General features: G+C 51.5%; 1 protein-coding gene across 5 annotated transcripts in view; it reads left to right on the top strand.

Moving 5' to 3' along the window:
* The window catches only part of CORO2A (coronin 2A), a 55027-nt gene extending 33121 nt beyond the window's left edge, over positions 1-21906 (top strand). For all 5 annotated transcript variants that reach the window (XM_084784414.1, XM_084784410.1, XM_084784413.1 and 2 more), the window contains 10 exons: positions 8723-8839; positions 11332-11481; positions 12553-12732; positions 13424-13540; positions 14655-14759; positions 15526-15622; positions 16765-16877; positions 17200-17290; positions 18270-18541; positions 19658-21906. In XM_084784414.1, the coding sequence (XP_084640540.1) occupies positions 8723-8839; positions 11332-11481; positions 12553-12732; positions 13424-13540; positions 14655-14759; positions 15526-15622; positions 16765-16877; positions 17200-17290; positions 18270-18541; positions 19658-19789 (1374 nt within the window). In that variant the 3' untranslated portion in view covers positions 19790-21906. The remainder of the gene's footprint in view (positions 1-8722; positions 8840-11331; positions 11482-12552; positions 12733-13423; positions 13541-14654; positions 14760-15525; positions 15623-16764; positions 16878-17199; positions 17291-18269; positions 18542-19657) is intronic.
* The last annotated feature ends 1388 nt before the right edge of the window (positions 21907-23294 follow it).

Below are 23294 nucleotides of genomic sequence, written 5' to 3'. Positions count from 1 at the left end.
AACACGTACCAGACACCTGCTCATCACATCACCAGCGAGCAACATACCACAGCCCCACTGCCATCCCTTTTCCTTTTTAAGACAGGATCTCTGTCTAGAGCATACAAGGCTCAAACTGGAAATCCTGCTGCCTCAGTCTCCTGAATGCTGGGATTATGGGCATGCACCTCTACTGTTCCCCAACCCCCACATCTCCTTCCGGGGGGTGCCCCCCAGGACCTAAAGACCTTCTGCTAGGCTCCACTCTTCAGGACTCCTCCATACTTCCCCGGGACCTCATCTTCATCACAGACCTTTAAAAAAGCCGCTCCATACCCAAAGTGTGGCCCTAGGGCTGAAGGTAATTGTGTAACAGTGTAAACCACACAGAAAATCTGCAAGTGTAATTGAATGAGCTTCTGGATGTCTTGAATGTGGCTTCCCAGGTATTAACCTTTGCCAGATTGCAGTGAGTGCTTTGCATTCATGCGTGCCTAAGGGTTTCTGTGTACTTGGAAACAGTTACAGATCTAACCCTTTACCCCTAAACACTATCATATTGTAAGGACAGGACCATTCTTTCGTATAACTACTTCCTGGAAATGTCTCACACCGTGGTGGCATGACAGCATCCCGTCCACGTTCAAATCCTGGTCATTGTCCCAACCCTTACACCATTTTTTTCAATCTGATCTAAATTCCAATTCAGGGGCACACATTATATTTAGTTGTTGTGTCTCCTTGTCTTCATATAAGGATCTTATATGTTTTATATTTAAGGAGCAAGGCTGGTGATTTTGTAGATTGGGACAAAGTTTAGATTTGCAGGTTTCTGTCTCTTGATTAGACTCACTTGTTATTTGGGGCAGGAATATAATACACTCAGAGTTGTGCCCTTCTGGTTCATCGCACCATGGGACAACCGTGTCCTCTTATTCACTGTTGGGTTGATAGCGCTGGTAAAAAGTGCTGACATGACACACATTTTTTAAAAAGCAATGTTTATGAGCATCTTATTGAAACGCGATGGCCCTCAGTGGCTGGTGAGATGGTTCCGGTGGGTAAAGCTGGTTGTCAGCAAGCCTGACAACCTGAGTTCAGTGCCTGACACCCAGACAGTGGACAGAGAGACCTGACTCCCGAAAAATGTCTTCTGATGCCCTCACACGTACTTCAGCATGTGTCCAAACACACAATAAATTAATATAATTGAAAAAATTTTTGGTTTTTCAAGATAGGGTTTCTCTGTGTAACCTTAGCTGTCCTGGCCTTGAATTCACAGTGATCCACCTGCCTCTGCTTCCCGAGTGCTGGCATTAAAGGCATGCACCACCATGCTCGGCTATAATTTTAAAAATTTTAAATTTTAAACAGAATATGTAGTCAATTACTTTTTTTAAACAGCATTTGGAAGAAAGCTGAATATAAAATTCAAAATTCAAAAATGAATTACATTCTACATCCCAGAAACACAAAATGTCACTAAATAAATATAACATTTTCTAGTTACATTTAGTGGAATAAAAATTGTAGCCAAGCAGTGGTGGTGCACACCTTTAATCCCAGCGCTTGGGAGGCAGAGGCAGGAGGATCTCTGAGTTCGAGAGGCCAGCCTGGTCTATAGAGCGAATTCCAGGACAGCCAGGGCTACACAGAGAAACCCTGTCTCAATAACCTTAAAAAAAAAAGTTGGACATGGACATGGTGGTACACACCTTTGATCTCAGTGTTTGGGAGGCAGAGGCAGGTGGATCTCTGTGAGTTTAAGGTCAACCTGGTCCACAGAGTTCCAGGACAGCCAGAGCTACATAGTAAGACTTTGTCTCAAAAAAGAAACAAAACAGGGTACCTATAATTAAACAAGGCCGACTTGGGAGAAAATTATAGAGCGTTATTGAAGAACTTGTGAAAGTGTGAATAACGGAAGATAGATACCATGTTCATGGATAGCCACTTTGTAGCTAAAGTAAATCTTGAGCTGATTTGCCTCCACCTCCCCTGTTCAGTACACTCTCCTTTCCTGGGATACACCCACAGCATGTTTTCTGCTTAGGACTCTGTGCTCTGCTATTCCATGATTCTGCTCCTGCCTCCTAAGTAGGGGGAGGGGCCTCCTAGCTAGGGGGAGGGGCCCGCTTTGTTTACTTCTATACTGGATTACTGACTCATAATTGACGCTCACAGATTTCCATTGACTGAGCAAATTACCTAACCATTGTTCGGGCTGCTGAGCAGTGTGTTTCTAAATGGCAAAAGAGAGGGCGGGAGATAGCTGTGCGACTCTCAGAGAACAGTTCAAACAGATGAGCTGTCTTTGAAAGTGAAGAGGAAGAGCCCTGGAGAAACAGATAGGGCCGTATGAAAAGGGCCGTCCAAGGCAGATGAAGGTGTACAAGATGGAGAGTCAAAGTGAGTGGCACTTGCTGGTCACAGTGGGAAAACTGTTTACAGCTCGGACGTAGAGGGGCCTGAAAGCTCCTCATTTCCTGCAAGTTTCTCCCAAGCTCTGGGCTCTTCTCAAAGGTTCTGTCCACCAAACCGGCTACATTTGTCACTAGTTAAGGAAATAATTAGGGCCGGGGATGTAGCTGGGTAGTAGAATGAGTCCGCAAAGCAGTGGGTTTGATCCCCAGAGCAGGAAAAAAGCTAATTAACGAGTTGGTTCCTGGTTTTTACTGCTCAAATTCTTTCCACTTTGCATTAACTACTGGTGAGAGTACCAATGTGGTCCTCAGTGGGCATCAAGTTTGTATGATGGATGGTGACCTGGGTTAGGGGAGGCCTGCCTCGCATAGGATGGTCCAGGAAGGCGTTCTCTGGGAGATGCCTCTAGACAGTGGCTTCAGCAGAAGCAAGTGCAGAGACCCCAGGTTGGAATGAGTGGTGTTTACACGCCCATCTCTCGAGCAAGGGTGTGGAAGTGAGGCATGATGGGGCGCCATGCTGAGACTGTCAGGAAGGTGAGTTGAGTGGGAAGCCACCTGAGGGTTGAAACTCACTTGTCCTACATAGTCTGGTCCTAGAATCCTTCCCACTTTTTCCCTTCATTTTTGGAAGCAATCTCATAGCCCACGCTGGCCATGAACTCTGATCCCCCTGTCTCCACCCACTTACGTGCCGGAATTATAGGACTGTAGCATCACACCTGACGTCCTTTGGGCTTTTTGCAACCTCACGCATAGCTCAAGGACATGTGTCAGACTCCCGAGAACGAAGGTAAACAGCTGGCGCCACCTGTGAGCCTGTCACACCGTTGTGGGACCATAGGGATGCCTGTTGAGAAGGTTCAGGTCCCTCCAGAGCCTCTGCATTCCCAGCCTACCCCAGAGCTGCCAGCACTCCTGACACACCCAGCACTTTGTGTGTGTGTGGTGTGTGTGTGTGTTTATACATGATTCTGCCCCAGCACGTGTGTAGAGGAAGTAGGTCTCACCTTATCCCATGTGATTTTGGTAGTAAGTACTGGTTTGTACTCTTTTTGCTCTTTTTACTTGCAGATTCATAATCATGTGTATGAAATAATACAGTGAGAGCCTGGGTGCCTTTTTACTGGTTACCCGCTACCAATAGCACTGCAGTTCAGTGTCACAGCCTTGATAAGGATGCTCAGGTCACCTGGCCCCACATCCCTCCACCCCACTCCTGCCCCCCATGTTGACCAGGCCAGCCTCCTGCTTGTGATGATCTTCCTGCTTCTGCCCCCCAAAGGTGTACACTTCTTCCTTCCTCTTTCTTTCTTTCTTTCTTTCTTTCTTCTTCTTCTTCTTCTTCTTCTTCTTCTTCTTCTTCTTCTTCCTCTCTCTCTCTCTCTCTCTCTCTCTCTCTCTCTCTCTCTCTCATTCATTCTTTTCATTGTAATTCTGAACAGGCACTATAAAGACAGAGAAAGGGGCAGGAACCCACCGGTGCCCCATCTCCTAGAACTCAACAGCACAGCAGCCCCTTTATCATAGGGGGTTGGGGGCATGCACAAGTGCTGGGACCTCGCCTACCCTGCTTTGCTTGCGGGAAGTATTACCCCCTGTCCAGATCGGCTGCTGGAGCCCTGTGAGCTATAGGTGAGAAGCCTGGAGCTGGGTGTGGCTAGACAGCCTCTTGTTCTCCGAGCTCCAGGGGCTGCAACGCTCTGGCTGTTTACTCACTGGCTCCTCACCAGTTACCAAAGATTAGAGCCAGGCCAGGCCCAGGGATGAATGAAAGACAGCAGCCCCACTGCCCTACTGACAGTGCAGGGGCGAGTGCAGCTTGGCAGCTGTCTAACCGTGCCACAGCCTCCTGTCTTAGGTGTTACGAGAGTGCCAGGCTGTCCCATGCAGAGATTCAAGGCCCTGAAAGGGTGCCACCTCAGGCAAGGCGCCTCTCCCCTGTGCACTTTGTGGTGAGCCTCTGGAGGAAGGCCAGAGGCTGTTTCATAACCTCCTGTGCAGCCTTGGCAACCGAGGCCTGCTGGGGTGCAAAGGGGAGTGGCAAGGTGTGGGCAGAAGCTGCCTGGGGCCTCCAAACAGGAATAGAAGGGATGGGCTTTGGGGCCTGTACCAGAGCCTCCCAGGGCACAAGGGATGTGGACTTTGGGTGAGGTATGGAGGAAGAAAGAAAGCAGGGAGAGCCCACAAGATAGACCCTGGGACATTGATGCACAGGGACCAGATCAAAGGGGCCCAAGGTCTGAGGGACCAGGTGATCACATGATTGTGCTGGACTAGAGGAAACAGAAAGGACAGTTGACTGGGTTCTCAGAGGCAGACTAAGCCATCTTAAAGCAATGTAGGAAATGCTGTGTGTATGTGTTTCTGAGTACATGTGTGTGTATGTGTGAGCACGTGTGTGTTTATCAGTATGCATTGTCTGTATGTGTGTGTGTGTGTGTGTGCAGGTGTCTGTGGTGTGTCTTCTGTGTGCACGTATGCAAGTGTACACCCATGTATGTGCATGCATACACATTTGCATATATACATGTGTTTGTATATGCATGTACATGTGTATACTGGTGGGTGAATGTGTAAATATGTATGTACATGTATGTATATGTGTGTATATTGGTGTGTGTGGGTGTATGCATATGTGTATGTATATTTGACTCTACCCCCCCACCCCCACCCCTAGAATGGTTTGTTCTTACTGTAAGTATATCCTCCGGCCCTGGAACATACCAAGCAACAATTAAAGTTGGGTGTGGTTTGGGTGTAGCCCAGTAATATTAAAGGCTGCTTAGCATGTATGACACCCCAAGTCCCCTTCCGCAGCACCATACAAAGCTTTAATTGATAGTTGCCGTGGGTTCAGATAAATCAATACAGGCTGGTTTGTGAAGCAGTGTGTCCCCTGCAAGTTCTCAGCCCGTATCTGCACGTTTCTCCTCACACCCCCACCACTGTGAGTGAATTTTTTTTTTCTTTCCCCTATTCTGAGCAGAGCTCAGAGGCCCAGCTCCAACAGCAATGAGTGGCATAGCAGGAGTTCAAGGCCAGGAAGCGGAAGTCAGCTGCAGTGCAGCTACACTGTGTGACTTTTTCTAACCCCTCCCCCACTCACACCTCCCAGACTCCACTTTGCTACTGGGAGGAGTTTGATGCAGTTAGCTTACTTGTAGGTAGAGCCATGCCCCAGTGCAGCTCTCCCCATCCCAGGAACTGGATCTGTCTCTGCCCCACCCCCACCCTTCATTATACCTTGTAGGAATCCTAACTTCCTGCCATCTGCGCCTGGCTCAGGGCAGCCCTCTGGTGGCTTGTGGGCCTATACAGGCTTGGCAGCCAGCTCCTGGAGCCAGTCAGGCCTCTCTGAGGTTTAAGAGAGACAGGGCTGTCACCCCTGACTTAAAGCTTGTGTTGTGACGCAGTAACCCAGCAGCCCCTCCCTGGCTGAATGCTGATCTAACGGACAAAAAGGTAAAAATGCCGCCCTGATTATGAATGTGGCTTCCCAGGCAGGCTTTTTAGCAGCCCAGTCAATAGCTTCAGACTAACTAAGGCAGTTAATGCCCTGGGTCTTGAGTGGGCTGATGTGGCTCCTGCTCTGGGAGCTCCAGGGGAGCCCAGCCCCAAAGGTCAACCTAGCCCTGAAGCTGCAGGCTCTACTGGGGGTGAGGGTGTGGTGTCAGTGGCCTCCTGGCAGCTTACCTAGGGTTAGCCCAAGACCTGCCTGACAATTAGCATTTCCTGAGAAACCTGCAGGGCAGATATGAGGGCATGGCTCTGGGCCAGAGAACAGAGATAAAGACCCAGAGCAATCAGGCCTATAGCAAAAGGTTCTGTATTGCCATGCTCTTTGACCCAGGAAATGACACAAGAAAAGGGAAAGAATGGAGGAAGGGGGTGGGGGGAGAAGACAATTTAGAGAAGATTAGAACTCCTCAGAGCACAGGAAGTCCATTTCAATTTGTTGGGCAGAGGCCTGGCTCTGTTCTTCTGAGTCCCAGTGGTCCTGTGAGTGTCTCTCCTCAAGTCTGTGCTTGAGAGTACTATGATCCATTAGTGATGCCTGCCATGGGTGCAGCATTAGAAAGCCTGGTCTGTGTGCTCACCATTCCTACTCTCTAAGAGTGCTTTGAGCTCTAGAGCAAACTTTTGGCTAATCCTAGAAGGACCAGATTTTCAGAAGCCTTGTAGTTCTGTGTGTATTGTTTAAGACAAGTTCTCACTTCATAGCCCTGGCTGATCTGGACTTAGTATGTAGCTCAGACTATGTTCACCCTAGGGACAGTCCTCCTGCCCCTGCCTCCCAAGTGCTGGGATTACAGAAATAAATGCCTTTTTGTTAATTGCCAAAATTATGGAAATTTGCTTTAAAATAAAGATAGTATGGTCATGCCTATAACCCACACTCAGTAAGCAGAGGTGAGGATTCAAAGTTCAAACCTAGCCTTGGCTACATAGTGGGTTAAAGGTAAGCCTAGGCTACAAGAGATCCTATCTCAGATTTAAAAAAAAAAAAAGAAAAAGAAAAAAAGAAAAAAGAAAGAAAATGAAGATGTAAAAAGAACCCTGTGTAGGCAGGCATAGTGGCACACACCTTTAATCCCAGCATTTGGGAGGCAGAGGCAGGTGGATCTCTGAGTTCGAGGCCAGCCCGGTCTGAGTTCCAGGACAGTCAGGGATACACAGAGAAACCCTATCTCAAAAAAAAAGAAAAAAGAAAAGAAAAAGGGAAGAAGCCTGTGTGCTATGATCTGCATACACTACAGCATTTTCTTCTGGTTTGTTTGTTTGTTTGTTTGTTTGTTTGTTTTTTCCCCTCAGCTTGAGATACATTGTTTGTCGTGGGTATATATAGCTACTATTGCTGAGCATTTACTTCCGCTTCCTTCCTGTTGGGCTTTTCACTCGGGGTGTCTCGCCTGACCCTTTGCAGTCCTACAAGGAGGAGATAGTTACAGTTCAGGCCTGAAGAAGGGGCTTGCAGAGTGAAAACGGGTACATGGCGTGGTCAGATTTTAATTTTCAAAGCCTCACCCTGAAAGCTAGTTGTGGTGATATAGCCCTGTAATACCATGTATAACCCCATCTCAGGAAATGTGGAGGCAGGAGGATCAGGAGTTCAAGGCCAGCCTGAGCAACATAGTACATGTATGTGGGGGGCTGGGGCACTCTGAGGACAGTACCCAGAGTGACCTGGAGGCTGGGCAAAGAGCTGTTAGCCAAGACGGGTCTCTTTCAGGATGCCTAGGAGAGCATGATCTGCCTGCCCTGGTCCAGGAGGCTGCTGCTTCCAACAACGGAAGCAGAGCCATCTGATAGACAAGGCTAGCCTTTTCCACCCCCTCACACATCGGTAGCAAATGACACGACTCATATTTGTTGATGTGCATATGTACACATCCTTATTCCTTGGTGGTAAGGACTGAGCCAAGGGTCTTCACATGCCAGGCAGGTGCTCTGTCTCTGAGTTACAGTCTCTACCCTGTGTTCCACATGTGTGTGACCATCTTGCTGTGTTGTGCAGGCTTCCTTTCAATTCCTGAGTCCTTCCTGCCTCAGCCTCCTAAGTTGCTGGGACAGTAGGCATACACCACCAATGCCTAACTAATATCTGATTTTTTTGTTTGAATCCAAGCTGGCCTCAACTCTTGATTCTGCCCAGCTTCCCCAGTGCTGTGGTCACAGAGATGTGCCACTTCACCTGTTGCTAAGTAGCTTTTCATATCTGTTTCTTTCACTTAGACTAATGCTTTCCAGATTCACTCGTCATGCTCCTTTTTTTGGCTGAGTAATATTCCACCATCTAACTGTGCTGCACACTGTGTGTTCATTCCACTTGTCACTTGGTGGGCACCTGGGCTGCCTCCTCTTTTTGTTTGTCAGACAGTGCTGCTGCGGATGCTAATGAATTTCAAGTGGATCCACGTTTTCGTTTCTCTTGGGGATATGTCTAGGAACAGAACTTCTGGGTCATATTTAACTGCCAGGCCATTTTCAGAAAGTGCTGTACCACACTAGTTCCTGCAGCTGTGTGTGGGAAGGAAAATGCCCATACTGAGCACCTGCTGGGCACTGGGCACTAAGCCCAGACCATTCCCACGGTCCTCAGTCTAGACTGTGAAACACCCATCGCATCCTCCCCTGTACTAAGGAGGACAAGAAAAGTGAAGTGATTCCTCCAGGATCACACAGCGGGTGTAGGAAGGTATGCTGCCCGGCTCTGCCCCTTCCATTTCACTGCTGGCTGAGTGAGGAGCTACCAGCCATCCTACCAGCCTCCTGTGACACCGCAACAGCCTCCTGATGCCTGTGACGCTGTTTTACAGACGGGAAAGTTGGATCCTCACTACCCCAAGGTCTGCGGGCACAGAGGGAATGTCTTGGACATCAAGTGGAATCCTTTTGATGACTTTGAGATTGCTTCCTGTTCTGAAGACTGCACGGTGAGTGCCGGTGCCCTGTGCAGAGGAGAGCTGGGGGGGCAGATGGAAGGCAGGTGCTCAAGCCTGCCATCAGTGTCCAGTCCCAGCTTTTGTCCCGCTAATGGCTAGGCTGGGGTGGCCTCACAGCGAGGAAGTGAGAGATGGAGGAGGCATCATGAGTGTGGAGGAGGCATCGTGAGTGTGTGGGACTTGGGGCTCATGGCACCTCTCTGTGGGCCTCAGTTCCCCCACCCCCGTAAAATGGGTGTAATACCTTCTGCCCATCTCATGAGGATCCAGTGAAACTCGTGTTCTTAGTACAGCTAATGAGGTACAAGCTCCACCCTTGGGGGCTTGGAGATGCTGTGAGGGGACCAGAAGACATCAGGCCAGTCCACGTCAAGTGGATGAAGGAAGGACAAGGGAGGGGCTTCTGTGAACATAGACCTAAAGCCACTCCAACAGGCCACGCCCGGCAGCTTTCTGTGTTACTGGGGGTGCTCTCAAACTCCTAGCTTCAAGCCAGCCTCCTGCCCCAGCCTCCTGAGAAGCTGAGAGCATAGCCATCTTCGCTACCACCCAACCCCCAGTGAGCTTCTGAGCTCAGATTCCAAGCCAGGAGCACTTACGTTGTCCCCACAACGTTCATCGTTATTTGTTATCCCTCTGGCACCTACTTCAAAGATACAGTGGTAGTGGCTTGAAACAAAAGGCCCAGTCACGAACAAATAATTAAAGTAGGGACAGTCCGGAGAGACAGCTCAGCAGGTAAAGGGGGCTTCCTGCCAAGCAGGACAACCTGAGTTCAACCTCGTGGGCCCCAGTGGTGGAAAGAGAGAACTGACTGCTGCAAGGTGTCCTTTGCACCTCCATATGCACACAGGGGCAAGTGTGTGCACTCCAGCACACCCGAGTAAATAAGATGTAATCAGGTATGGATAGATTTCTAGCACACTGACCCCTTCACTCAGTCCTCCCAGCACCCTACGGATTAGGGTGTTTCACCACCGACAGGCTGAGGATCAGAAAGGTACAGCACCTTGCCTAAGGATGCACAGCACGGGCAGCAAGAGCTGGCTTCAAACTGAGGCCTGCCTGACTTCAGAGCCTGTACTCTGCCCCGTGACTGTGCCACTTCCCTCAAGAGAAATGACTGCATATATATAATTAAAAGTGAGGGACTATGAGAAACCCCAGGGGTGCTAATGCAACCTCTATAATCCTGATTTAGCTCAGCGCTGCCTAGAGCTCAGGCAAAAAAAAAAAGGGGGGGTAAGAGAATTCATTCTGGAAGGATGCTAGACTAGGAAGCAGGAAAGAAAGGCAGGGAACTCTGAGAAGGATGGGTGTCGGGGCACGTACCTGTAATCCCAGCTCTTAGGAGGCTGAGGCAGGAAGTCCTCAAGTTCAAGGCCAGCCTGAGTTGTAGAGCAAGACTTTGTCTCAGAGCAGAAAATTTCACACAGGAGACTGCTGACAGACTTAAGGACAGAAGGAAGGTCAGGCCCGAGAACACGGCTGGTCTCTAGCCAGTGGATTTCTGCAAGACAGGGGTGGGGTAGCATGGCTGCCCTCCTGACACCTGCCCTTTCAGGCCTGCTCTGAAGATCTGAAGAAGTGGGGAATTTTATCATTGTTGTTTTAATTGGGGGCTGTTTGTTTTGAGATCTTGAACGTACAACTCTCCCACTGTAGACCCCTAGGGCTGGGATCACAGGTGTGCACCACCACACCCTACTAGGTCTCCCCAAAAGGCTTCTGGGTGCTCAAGGGGAGGGGAAGGAACAGGACGATGGGGCCTGGGTGGCAGCAGCCCCAGTCCATGCAAATGCATTCTTGCACAGTGCTCCCTGCACCTCCTCCCCAGGATAGAGTAGCCACTACCTCCTTCAGGACAAACCTCCCGCTCCAAAAGCCCAAAACCTGTCCCTGTCCAGCCTCACCCCAGGCTCAGCTTCGTGCATCCTGCAGGTAGAGCAAGTAGAGTCCACGGCCTGACCTAAAACCGAAACCAGGAAGTAGATGTCCCTGGGCTGCAAGCAAAGCCTCGTGGGAAGCCTGTGTATCTCCGGGGTATGATCTGAACACTGACCTGGAGCCCGGGAGCCCACAGAGTGGAAGGACCGAGCACACAGCACTTCCTGTGTGCTCCATGGCCCCACGCAGCTTGCCCTGTGGTTCTGTGTTGTGTATTTCCATGACGCAGACCTTACCTGTTGCCGTGGCACGTCCGTCCATCTTCAGTCCACCCTACCTGCTCACCTCAGGTCATGGGGGATGGTCAAAGCCCCTGGGGCAGGTTTGAGAGTGAGGCCTCCCTTCTAGTCAAGGGAGCCCTGCTTGGTGGAGAACTTTGGGGAGGTTCCAGTTTCCCTTCCGTTGGGTGGGAGTGGCCATAGAGAGCAACAAGATCCTTCCGACAGGCACTACCAGATCTATGGCTGACGATAGCAACAGCCCCAAGATGCCCCCCGCTTCCCCCACTCACACTCCTACCCGTGTCTTTCCTCCAGATTAAGATCTGGAACATTCCCAAGCAGTTGTTGGCAAGGAACCTTACAACCTACAGGAAGGAGCTGGTGGGCCACTCGCGCAGGGTCGGGCTGGTGGAGTGGCACCCCACAGCTGCCAACATCCTCTTCAGTGCCGGCTATGACTACAAGGTGAGTCTGAGGGTCACACACTGACATTTGTCTCGAAGCTTCTCTGGCAGCTCTATAGACTCAGAAGACTCAGGCGAGGTGTGGGCAGCCGGCCCCCTGCGTCTACAGGCTGGGGAGTGCCCTTCTACACCTCTCTGTCACCCTGGTCGCTGCCTCTGCCTTCATAGCCGTGTCCCTGTACGTCCATACCTCCTCTCACCTACTGTTAGATTGAGAGTCCTCCTACGTTTTGTTGTGACCTCATGTTAACTAACTATATCTGTTAATTCCCAGTCGACAAATAAATCCCATTTGGGGTTCTATGCAGACAGGATCGGGGTGCTCTTCAGTCCACTGCAGTCAGCCTCACAGGGCAGGGTTCGGCCCACTGGCCTCTTCCCCATCTCTACCTAGTACCCAGAAGCCATTGGCCTTGGGGACCAGGACAGTTCCTGCCCCACACTGGGGACTAGGAGTCTGTCGCAACTCATCTCTGACTAGCATGACAATGTTCCCATGATTCTCCTTGGGCCTTAGTTTCGTGAGCCCCAGTCTGCAGACAGAGTGGGTTAGTGGGCCCATTGTGATGGTTTTTCAACTCCTCTCTGCTGACCGTATTGGGATTCACAGAGGCATCTCAGGAACCTCTCAGGTCCAAAAGATGGAGAAGCTGTTGAAAGGCTCTAGTCAGAAATGCTTGTTTATCCATTGCTGTGGAAGACGTGTGTGTGGATATGTCTCTGGGAGTGCCACTCACACCTTAGGCTGTGGCTACAGGTCCCTTTGGCATCCCAGGTTATGCACAGAAAGTGGGGTGTGCTGCTCCTGACCGAACCCCACGCCGCAGGCACTCCCAGCAAAAGTGTTTTGTTGCTTCAAGGCGGGTGGTGGTTTTCTTCTACTACAAAACAGCCTGACTCCAGCATCCCCTGCTGCACATACAGCCTCGGCCACACCCTTCACGAGTGGCCTGGCTGCCAGCTGCGTCTTCCCTCCTGGGAATACTATATTTCACCACTGCCTGCTGTTGTGTGACTGTGGGGGGCTGGGCGGAGTGGCCACTGTGCTCAGAGCCAGCGCTCTGCCGGGCAGGTGATGGTGTGGAACCTGGACACAAAGGAGTCTGTAATTGCAAGCCCTACGAGGACAATCACCTGTCACCAAGATGTGATCCTCTCCATGTCCTTCAACACCAATGGCAGCCTGCTGGCCACCACCTGTAAGGACCGCAAGATTCGGGTTGTTGACCCCCGACGAGGGATCATCCTCCAGGTTGGTGCTAGACCCAAGGTCTAGCTTTGAGAACGGGGTGACAGACGGCATTGTCCACAGCTGGCCTCCGCATCATGGGGTGGGGGTGGGGAATGTTGAAATCTACTGTGTCCACTCTACAGATGAGAAAACTAAGGCCAGAGGAGAGGAAATGGCCCGCCTCTGTAGAGAGGTGGGCTGTGAGCCTGTTCTGACCTCAGAGTTGGTCACGTGCCTCAGCTGTCACTGGCCAGGGGTCAGGAGCCACCTTAGGCCAGCACTTTCTGTCTTTTGAGCCTCTGTTTGCTCAGAAGCTGAAATGGACCATTCATGCTTTCTCACTGGAGATAAATAGGACAGTTCTGGTGTCAGTACACAGCCATGTCCTCCCGACTCACTCAGGAGGAGGGTTCAAGGCCAGCCTGGGCTACATCATGAGAACCCTGTATCAAGGAAAGAGTGGCGAGGGCAGAGCAGCAGTTCTGTTCGGCAGCAGCTGTCAGTAGAATGGGGGGGGGGCGCAGTTCACTTGATGGAAGGGACCCAGGACAGCTTCCTGGAGGAGGTGTGCCAAGTGTCTCCACAGGTGATGGAAGGAGACCTTGTAACCAGGGTTACAGCGGGAGCCAAGTGGGGAGGCAGGGACCCCACCTACAACTGGGAGTCCCCCTCCCCGCAGCTGTCCAACACTGACTACGTTTATTCCTTCCAGGAAGCCAACTACAAGGGACACCGGGCCAACAAGGTGCTGTTCCTGGGGAACCTCAGAAAGCTGCTATCCACGGGCACGTCCCGCTGGAACAATCGGCAGATGGCCCTGTGGGACCAGGTGCGTCTCCACCGTCACCCTGCAGCCCCGCCCATCAGCTAGCTAGCCTTGCAGGGCTCGTCATTCAGGAGAGAGGTGGGGCCCCAAGAGAGGCTCTGGGGAGGGGCTAGAGTAAGGCAGGGGACATCCGGAGAGCAGGTACAGTGCTGATAGTGCCCCCCGCCCCGCTGTGTGTGGAAGGTGAGCAGTGCTGTTCTGCTAGGAGTCTGGAAGTGCTGAGGACAGAACGCAGGGCCTCCCATCTGCTAGACAAAGCGACCTGTCACCTTCGTTTGTTAAATTAAGTGCGAAGCCAGACTGAACACTTGAAGATGAAGGTAGGAGGACTGACAGTTAAAGACCATGTCTTGCTACATATTAAGTTCAAGTCTGGCAAGTGAAAACGTATTTACTGGAAAGGCTTAGGTACAGGCACTGTGAGTTCAAGACCAACCTCAAAAGCATCTCCCAGATTTAAAAGAGGCTTGTAACTCAGTGGTAGAGTATTTTTCTAGTCTCAGGAAACCGTAGGTTTGGTTTTCAGTGTTGGGGGAGGCAAGGGGGCAGCCAGATGTAGTAGGCCATGCTTATAATCCCAGGCAGGAGGATTGCTCTGAGTTCAAGGCTAGTGTGGGCTACAGAGTAAAAACTCTGTCTTAAATAATTTTTAAGACTTATTAAGAGCAAAACGCTGATAAAGATGACTCAAGGGCTAAGAACATTTGTTGCTCATGCAGAGGACCAGGGTTTTTGGTTCCTAGCACCCACAGGCAGCTCACAACTGTAACTCCCATTTCAGAGAGTCTGACGCCCTCTCCTGGTTTCCTTGGGCATTACATGTACATGGTATGCAGATACACATGCAGACAGACACCCATATACATAAAATAAAAAATCTTTTTATAAAAGACTGACAAGATGGGGTGGGGAAGTACTGCCTAACCATCATTTCCACCAGAGAATAATCCACCAACTGCGTCTTGAGGACCAGGACCTCTTCCCAAAACATATGCGCACTTACAGAAAAGCAAGCTTTCTGTCTCAGACACCAACCACACTCACTTGTGGACACACCCAGGGCAGCAGGGGTTCCGGGAGTGATCCTCATGTCCTGATAGTCTCCCTTTGCTTGCAGGACAACCTTTCCATGCCCCTCACAGAGGAAGACCTGGATGGCTCCTCAGGTGTCCTGTTTCCCTTCTACGACTCGGACACCGGCATGCTGTACATCGTGGGGAAGGTCAGCCTGGCACAGGAGGGAGACAGCCCTCTGGACCACCACCACCCCTCATACAAGAGACAGAACTACGCTAAGCTTTAGCTCCCCTGGATGGCCAGAAAACACCCTAGGGTCCTTGGAGGTGCAGGGTGGAGACAGACATTGCTAGCTAGCCTCTTCTCTGTGAGAGCACCTTTTCCCTTCCTCCTCAGCTCCCTAGAGCCACCAGAAGCCAGGCGTGACCCCCCATCTACCCAAGCTGTTCCTCCCAAACTCCTCGGCCAGATGATGGTTCTCAACAGGGAGTCTTTGAATCTGAAGCAGAGTAGATCTCCTTGGGTGGGGTGGGGGGGGATGGGTCCCCTTGATCTAGAATCTCTGTTCCCTAGACAGTGGTGCCAGTACCAGGACCTCCAAGTGACTCTGACAACCGGAAATGTCCCCGTGGCTAAGAGCCAGAGAGTGGTCTCTGAGTCCTGCCCTCCTGACTTCCTCGTGCTTGTCATGTGGAAATGTTCCCAGGGCTTCTGCACTAGAGGATCATGAGTAGGCTGGGGTCAGGCCTTGGTAACTGTCAAGGGCGGAGGCCCCTAGTGTTCCCGAATGGGATGCATTCATTAGCTGTCCACTCTGAAAGTGTGCTCAGTCACAGGGGGGGGGGCGCAGTGCAGTGCTGATGGCCTAGCTCTGACCCTCCTGGTCCCCTGCCCAGGGAGATGGGACTCAGTCACGGGGGCCAGCGCAGTGCTGATGGCCCAGCTCTGACCCCCCCTGGTTTCCCGCCCAGGGAGATGGGAACATCCGCTACTACGAGGTGAGCACGGAGAAGCCTCACCTGACCTACCTGACTGAGTACCGCTCCTACAACCCACAGAAGGGGATCGGTGAGTGGCGCTCCGAAGCCATGTGCGGTCAGGGCACCAGGGCTGGGCCTTGGTGCGGGGAGACATCACACAGGAAGGGGCTGGCAAAGGGGGCACTGACGTGTGGGCTGTATCCATCTGTTTTCTTTCTTTCTCTCTTTCTTTCTTTCTTTCTTTTTTTGGTTTTTCGAAACAGGGTTTCTCTGTGTAGTCTTGGCTGTCCTGGACTCATTTTGTAGTCCAGGCTGGCCTCAAACTCACAGCGATCCGCCTGCCTCTGCCTCTGCCTCTGCCTCTGCATCTGTCTCTGCCTCCTGAGTGCTGGGAGTAAAGGCGTGCACCACCACGCCCCGCCTTCCATCAGTTCCCCAGACTGGAGGAGTTACAACAAGCAGGGCGTGCTGGGGCGCTTGGCTCTGGAAGTCCAGGGTTGGTGCCTCCTGCATTACCAGATTCCTAAGACAGTGGAAGGCATTTGGCAGATGGAGGCAAGAGGTCCAGGAGTTCAAGGTCATCCTCATCTGTGTAACAAGGTCATGGCTGGTTTATGTGGCACCCTGTGTCAAACAAACAGAAGGAAGAAAAGGAAGAACTGGAGTGGCCATATTAGGAGCTTTTAGATAGCCAGGTTTAGTGACATAGGTCTGTAATCCTAGACTCCTGCCGAGACCTCAATACCAGGAGTTTACGGCCAGCCTGGACTATATAACAGCAAGACCCTGCCTCAGAAAACAACAAATGAGGTTGTTGTTTTGGTATATACTTGTAATCCGAGCGAGCAAGAGACTAAAGCAGGAGGGTCAGGAGTTCAAGGCCATTCTCTGCAACATAGCAAGTTCAAGGCCAGCCTTGGCTCCATGAGATCCTGTCTCAAAAAATAAAATAGGAAATAAGCATTTGAGTTCTAGGTCTATGAGGGTGGAAGTGGGGAGCCTTGAGCAGAGTAGACCAACTTGAGGATCCAGCTAAAATGACTAAACCTTGAAGGAAGAGGCCGTGCTTGAACATGGAGTCCTTCAGCTCCGTTTCCTGGCTCAGGGCAGGCCAGCACAGGTATTGGTCAGGAGCTGTCACAGAGGGCGGTTTCTGATCACAGGCGCGCGGTCGGCCTTTGCCGGAGCCCAGCCAGGACTTTTCATCTCTTCTTGGCCATGTGGTCACAGGTATCATGCCAAAGAGAGGTCTCGACGTGTCGTCTTGCGAGATCTTCCGCTTCTACAAGCTGATCACCACTAAAAGCCTCATTGAGCCGGTGTCCATGATTGTTCCCCGGAGGGTACGTGTGGTGGGACTGTCGTGGGGAGGTACCTGCCTAGAAGAACACAGACCCCGGGTGTGGGAATCCCAAATCCCATCCCATGCTGTGGGGGTCCCCCCCTGGGTGGCTGAGGGTGGCTCCTGCAAGGGAAGGCCCTTCTCAGAGTCAATAGGATAGCCCTGGGGCCAGGAACACTTGAGTCTTGCCCCGCTCTGCTCCTGAGGTACTGGACCCGTGGAGAAGCCTTTGTGCCCTGGCCCAGGCTCCTCACTCAGCGGGGGTCGGGAGAGACAGACTTCAAGGCTCAGCACTGCCCTCACTGTCCCCACTTTGTCTGCAGTCAGAATCCTACCAAGAGGACATCTACCCGCCCACGGCAGCGGCCCAGCCCTCCCTGACAGCTTATGAGTGGCTCAGCGGAATAAACAGAGGTGAAGGATGCTGGGAACAAGCCACTGGCATAGGAAAATGGAGTCCCAAAGGTCCCAAGTAGCAGAGGAATTTGGCCTGGAATTTTAGTTTGCTGGGCTCTAGAGGAGAGGCACTTGTCAACCAGACCCCAGGGATCAGTTATGTATAATGCCAGGAAAGCAGAGGCCTCACCCACCTGGTCCCTAAACTCCTGGTCAAAAGATGTCACTCCATAGAAAAACTGCCACTGTGACTGCAAACTGTCCGGGTGCCTCATCCACACTCCCCCCTCCCCAACCCGCCCACCGCCTCCCTCACCATTTCCTTTGTTAAGCCAACACTTTCTAGGCAAGAGACTACTGCCTGACCTGATTCTGCCGCATTCCTGTCGGCAGCAGGAGAGCAATGTAGGCTCCCTCCACATTGCCACGGCACCCCTACTTCACTTCATGCACCCCCAAAAGCATGGGTGACCCTCCTACTACAGTGCCACTCCCCACTTGTCTGTGGCCCTTAGACAGCCCCTGCCCATCCCCCCACCTCCTCTCTGTGTCTGCAATACTTTCCTGAAGGTGTCAGGAAAAACTATTGTGCTTGATAGATGGCAGAGAACAGTGTGGGTGGGTCCCTCCTTACACAGCCACGCCAAGACCAGGCCGTGCTCTAGGGAGAGCGGAGGCAGTTAGACTAGGAGTGCACAGCCTCCCAGAGCTGTACCATAAGACCCCTGGAGGGGTAGAAGGGAGGGAGCAAGGACAGGCATCATTTGAGGAGCTCAGGCATCTGGGGGCAGCTCCAGTATATATGCCATGTTGTTCCTACATGCTAGCTTTCCTTCCTCACATGTGTGCTACACATGTTGGTACCTGATTGCCCTGGTATGGGTCCATGGCTATCTCTATTGCTGACCTGTGTCCATGCCCTCCCCTAAGAACATCTCCTCATGGCCACTCAGCCTACTTCACAGCCTTCTGCTCGCCCCCCTCCACCCCCCCACAGAACCTATCATGATGTCCCTTAGACCCGGGTCTGAGCTCTTGGACTCCCAGCCACTGCCTCCAGAGAGACCTGTATCCAAGTCTGTGGCCCAAGTTTCACCCCGGCCCTTAGAAGCCATGGCCCAGCCAGTCTCAGGTGGTGGCCAGCCACCCTGCTCGCTGCTGGAAGAGAAGGCGCCGAAGTGGACCACAGAGCATCGGCTGGAGGAGAAGGCCTGGCTCACCAACGGCTTTGATGTTTTCGAATGCCCCCCACCAAAGACAGAAAATGAGGTGGGAGAGGAGAAAGGGTGGTGGGCTTGGGGGGAACTGAGGCCCCAGGGGTTCCCAGCTGGATGCCTTGGCCTGGACCTTACCGCCCTTAGCAAATTTAGTCACCACGTGGGCTCTGAGCAACACCCGTAAACCAAGATGATGCATAACACAGTTATGGGAACTGTCTGTGAAATGCAGAAGAGATGACGTGGTGCCGTTATGGTCCTAGTACTGGGCGCTCTGGGAGTTTGAGGCCTGTTTTTTAGAGCCAGCGCACTTTAAGCATCTGCTGTGGGCCAGCTTGGCGTAATAGTGGACAGATTGTTAGCAGAAACAGCCTCAGCTTCCATTCCCACACCAAACAAGGAGGTACGAACACTGCCCCCCTAGGAGATGTCACGGGCATTTGGGTAGAACAGCAGAGACCCTCAGGGGTGCCCTGCGTCTAGTGGCTATTCTGTATAGTGGTAATAATCACAGTTAGGGGCTAGTTTCCTTTTTCCAGAGGAGCACACTGACTCATAGGGCAGGTAAGGTAACGTGTCTATATTGTTGCTGCTGCTGCTGCTGCTGCTGCCACTGCTGTAACAAAATGTTGGACAAAGACAGTTTAGAGGAAACTGATTATAGTGAGAAAGGCCTGGCAGCGGGTCACATGGCATCCACAGGCAGGAGGCAGAGAGAGACCAATGATGCCGCTCAGCTTACTTCCTCCTGGTTCAATCCAGGACCGCAGCGCATGGGATGATGGCACCCGCCATTAGGGAGGGTCTTCCCCTCCCGGTTAACTCAACTAGCAGCTCCATAGGAGAAGTCTGGATCCTGCCAAATTATTGATATTAGCCACGCAGTCCAGCGGTAGTGAAAGGAAAAGAATATCCAAGTTTCCAGACTTCAGGGCCAAATACCCTCAGGGACCTGGGAAGGGGTGATGCAATACAGTCAAACTATTTGAACTTCATTGTTGGGTAAAATAAACAAAGCTTACTTAAGTAAGCAAGAGAAAGGACCGTCCTTGTTAACGTTTAACCATTGTCAGCCACGTCACAAAGTGTGTGTGTGTGTGGCTTAGCCTTTGAGCTGTTGCCTATCAGGCACCCAGATGACCTTGCCCTCTGCCTTGCCCATCCCCAGCTGCTGCAGATGTTCTACCGGCAACAGGAGGAGATCCGGAGGCTCCGGGAGCTGTTGATCCAGAGAGAGGTCCAGACCAAGCAGCTGGAACTTGAGATCAAAAACCTGCGGATGGGCTTAGGACCCTTCTGAGCAGATGTCTCTGCCATCCTCGCCCTCAGGGACACGGCTAGGCTCTGTGGGGAGGTCCTGAACCGAACCACAGGTCCCCGAGAACAACCACTATTTATATATTTTATACCAGAAAAGAAAACTCTCAATGGCTGAAGGAGATCCCAGTGGGACTTGGTGCCCTCTCCTCTTGCCTTCTCTCTCAGCTGCAGTTTCTGTCCTGGCTGGTTTAGACTCTACCCTGCCATCTGCTGAATTCTGGTTTTAAGGGTTGGTGAGGAGCTATGACCTCCCAGAGGGGAAAAGCTTGGTAGAAAGATCTGGAAGGACTGGGTAGGTCAACCTGCCTGTGGTTTGCAACTCTGGCCGTTGAGTCGGGGTGAGTTTTAGCCAGTGTGCTCGCTCCACAGAGGTCCCCAACAACTTCAGCCCACGCTGGAATATATACTTTGACCGTTAAGTTATTTATTTACATTTATTTTTTTTTTTACAAATTGGAAAACGACTGATCTGGCTCAATTACTTCATTCTATAGGTGAGGAAACTGAGGCCTAGAGAGAGGTAGGAGAAATTTGCTTCCTAGCAAGGTTGGATTAAGGTACTGTCTGTCCAGCTGGATCTATGACAGTACTGTTCCCTGTCCCCACAGTAAGATCTGCTGGTTCTGACCTCAGCTGTATCCAGACTGACCCAATGACCTCTTACCAAGTACTTGTCTCTCTGGGTTCAGTTTTTCCATCTGAGCAAGGGGCATGTTTGAATGAGCTGCCCTCTCTGTGGCCTGCCACCAAAGACTTGGTCTTGACTGTGCCTGTGGGTCGATGACCTGGGTTTAATACAGAAACTCACACACTGGTCGAGGGATTCAACCTGAGGGGAAACAGTGAGGATTTAGCTCAATTCTAAACCACAGACAGTGGCCAAACCCATCCTTCCAACCAGAATCAGCCAGATGTGGGTAGATAGTTCCATAGCTAGGGACGCAGACCTCAGAGCCGTGTCCATGGCAGCTCACTCCACAGTCTGCCACCTCCAGGGGAGCAGAAGTGGACTCCCCCCCCACACACACACCCCAGGTTATTTAAAGGCCTCTGGGAGGTAGAGTCCCCCTCCTTCCCTGCCCTGACACTGGATGTGGCAAGGGCCTGTGGTCACCCACTAGTGAGGGCTATGGTTGACTGCACTAGGTGAGAAAGTGGGACCAGATGGCACCTGGTGTGAAAGCCTGGTGTCGTTGTGTCCCCCCCCCCCCACCTTGTGAATCTTGTGCCCTGTTCTGAGGCTTGCTTGCTTGCTTGGTGGTCAGTACAGCAGCCCAGCTGGTGCCTGAGAAGAATCTGAGACAAAGCTTACCAAAGGAGATGCCCCAGCCCCACTCCCCTCAGGACAGGCTGACAGCGTTTCCCCCCCATCGCACAGGGTCACTCATGTGAGAACTGCAGGGGTCACTCAGACTAGATTTCCCAAACCAGATTTCCACCGTGTTATCTGTCAGCATCCCTCTGGATGGACATATGATGGCCAGACCTGCCTCACTGAAGCTTACTCTCCTGTGGAGAATGTGGCCCTCTGGACAAGCTACCCAGGTGACTTCAGTACAGTTGGGGTGGAGTCACAGGGTGGTCTCCTGCCACTTGTATTGGCAATGGAACCCGTACAATCCCAAGACACCCACACGGCCTTGTCACTCACCGCCCCTGGTATCTGCACACGCCAGAGTCTTGTGGTCCTTGGTTTAGTCTCCAGCTACCAGTCACTAGTCTAGGACTCTAGCCCGGATGATGAACCAGCTATGCTCGTCTTACTTGTGCTCCTGAGTAAAAGGCTAAGTCCCAGGCTCCACCCCCAACCTCCAACCCCATGTTCAGAAGGCAGGCTGTCCCCAGAGGGAAGAAACCAGTCCAAAGCCACTGGCTGCCACCTATGTGTGCCTGGGGGTGGGGTCTGGAGAGCTTCAGTCTCTACACAACACCATCTCTCATCCCCGCTGCAAAAGGCTCTCCCTACTATAAGGGACCCAGACCCAGACCCCACATTCAAGAACAGGTCACAGGCGGCTATGAACAAATTTTGTTGTTGTTTTTTTTTTTTGTTATTTTTTTTTTACATCTAGAATAAATTATTTAAATTATTTCATATCAAGGGAGAGGGACAGTTAATTTTTAAGATTATGTTTTTATGTTCTTGAGCTAATGGAGCAACAGTGCCCACTAAGGCAGTGTCCACTTCCATTCAAGTGGCAAAGAAGCCCTCATCTCGCAGGGCGTGGTGGCACTTGAGGGGCAGAGGCAGGTGGGTCGCTGTGAGTTCGAGGCCAGCCTGGTCTACAAAGCAAATCCAGGACAGCCAAGGCTAACACAGAGAAACCCTGTCTCGAAAAACCAAAAAGAAGGAGGAGGAGGAGGAGAAGAAGAAGAAGCAGCAGCTGCCCTCATCTCCTTAGTTCATGCCTTGGGAGCTCCCTTTCGTTTGACTCAGGAACTTTGTGTGGATGGGGAGAGCGCTTGGAGATGAGCAATCGACCGGGACCTACCTTAGCTCTAGAATAACGCTGCTTCCTGGAACAAAACTTGAGGTAGTGTAGGAAACAGGAAGTGAGAAATAATCTATGCTTTTCATATGAAACTGTGCCTGAAGCCGTTTGAATGGTTGTTTTAATGTTTCTTAAATTCCTTGTACCTTTATAAAAAAAAAAATTAAAGAAATAAAAGTTAAAATAGATGCAGAACTGTGCAATCAACCCTGCGTGGTAATCCCCACCTATAATCCAGGTGCTTGGAAGGCTGAGGCAGAAAGATCGAGAGTTTCAGACCAGCCTGGACAAAGAGTGTGAGACCCTGCCTCAACCAAAATAATAAATAAAAACCCACCAGGCTTGGTATTGCAATGCAGGGAGATTTCCTTTCGCTAATTCATCCTGCAAGTACCAATGTAGCAAGCACTAAGGTGGTTGGGCCAAATACCCTTGCTGGCAAACTGGCCAGTGAGGTTCTAATGCCCTTGACGTGTTTTCAGGCGGGATTGAGAGAATTCGGAAGGGACAGGATGGGGCAGGGTGGTCAGGCTGCCCTGCAGAGGTGACGTCTCCTAAAGGAGGAGCTAGGCCAAGACCAAGTAGATGGGTGACAGTGAGCAGCAGCTATACTCCAAGCAGAGAACTGCAAGATCCCCAGACTGGAAACAGGGTGGGCCACCTACCCATCAAGGCAGGCGGGATAGGACCATCTTCAGAGCCTGGAGCCTTGGAGTGCTAATCTGGGGATAACTAGGATTTCCTGGAAGTCTGTTCCAACTGCACCCCAAGGCTGATCCCAGGGAAGGAGCACTACAGAAAAAGGAAAGAGTGGGAGTGTGGGAAATGCGGGCCCCCTGGGCAGGCCACACCATCCCCCAGGCATGTACACTCCGAAAGCCCCTAGTAGTTTACCGAAAGCTCCCAGACCGACATCAAACGAGAAGCCCATCCTAGCAAACGCCAGCGTTCCTGTCCATGCTAGACTTCTCCACTGGGCGAAAGAGGAGAAGG

Source organism: Acomys minous (assembly GCF_964271855.1).
Source record: "Acomys minous genome assembly, chromosome: 1".
Classification (NCBI taxonomy): domain Eukaryota; kingdom Metazoa; phylum Chordata; class Mammalia; order Rodentia; family Muridae; genus Acomys; species Acomys minous.
The sequence above is the reverse complement of the archived record's forward strand: the minus strand, read 5'-3'. Positions and strand labels throughout refer to the sequence as shown.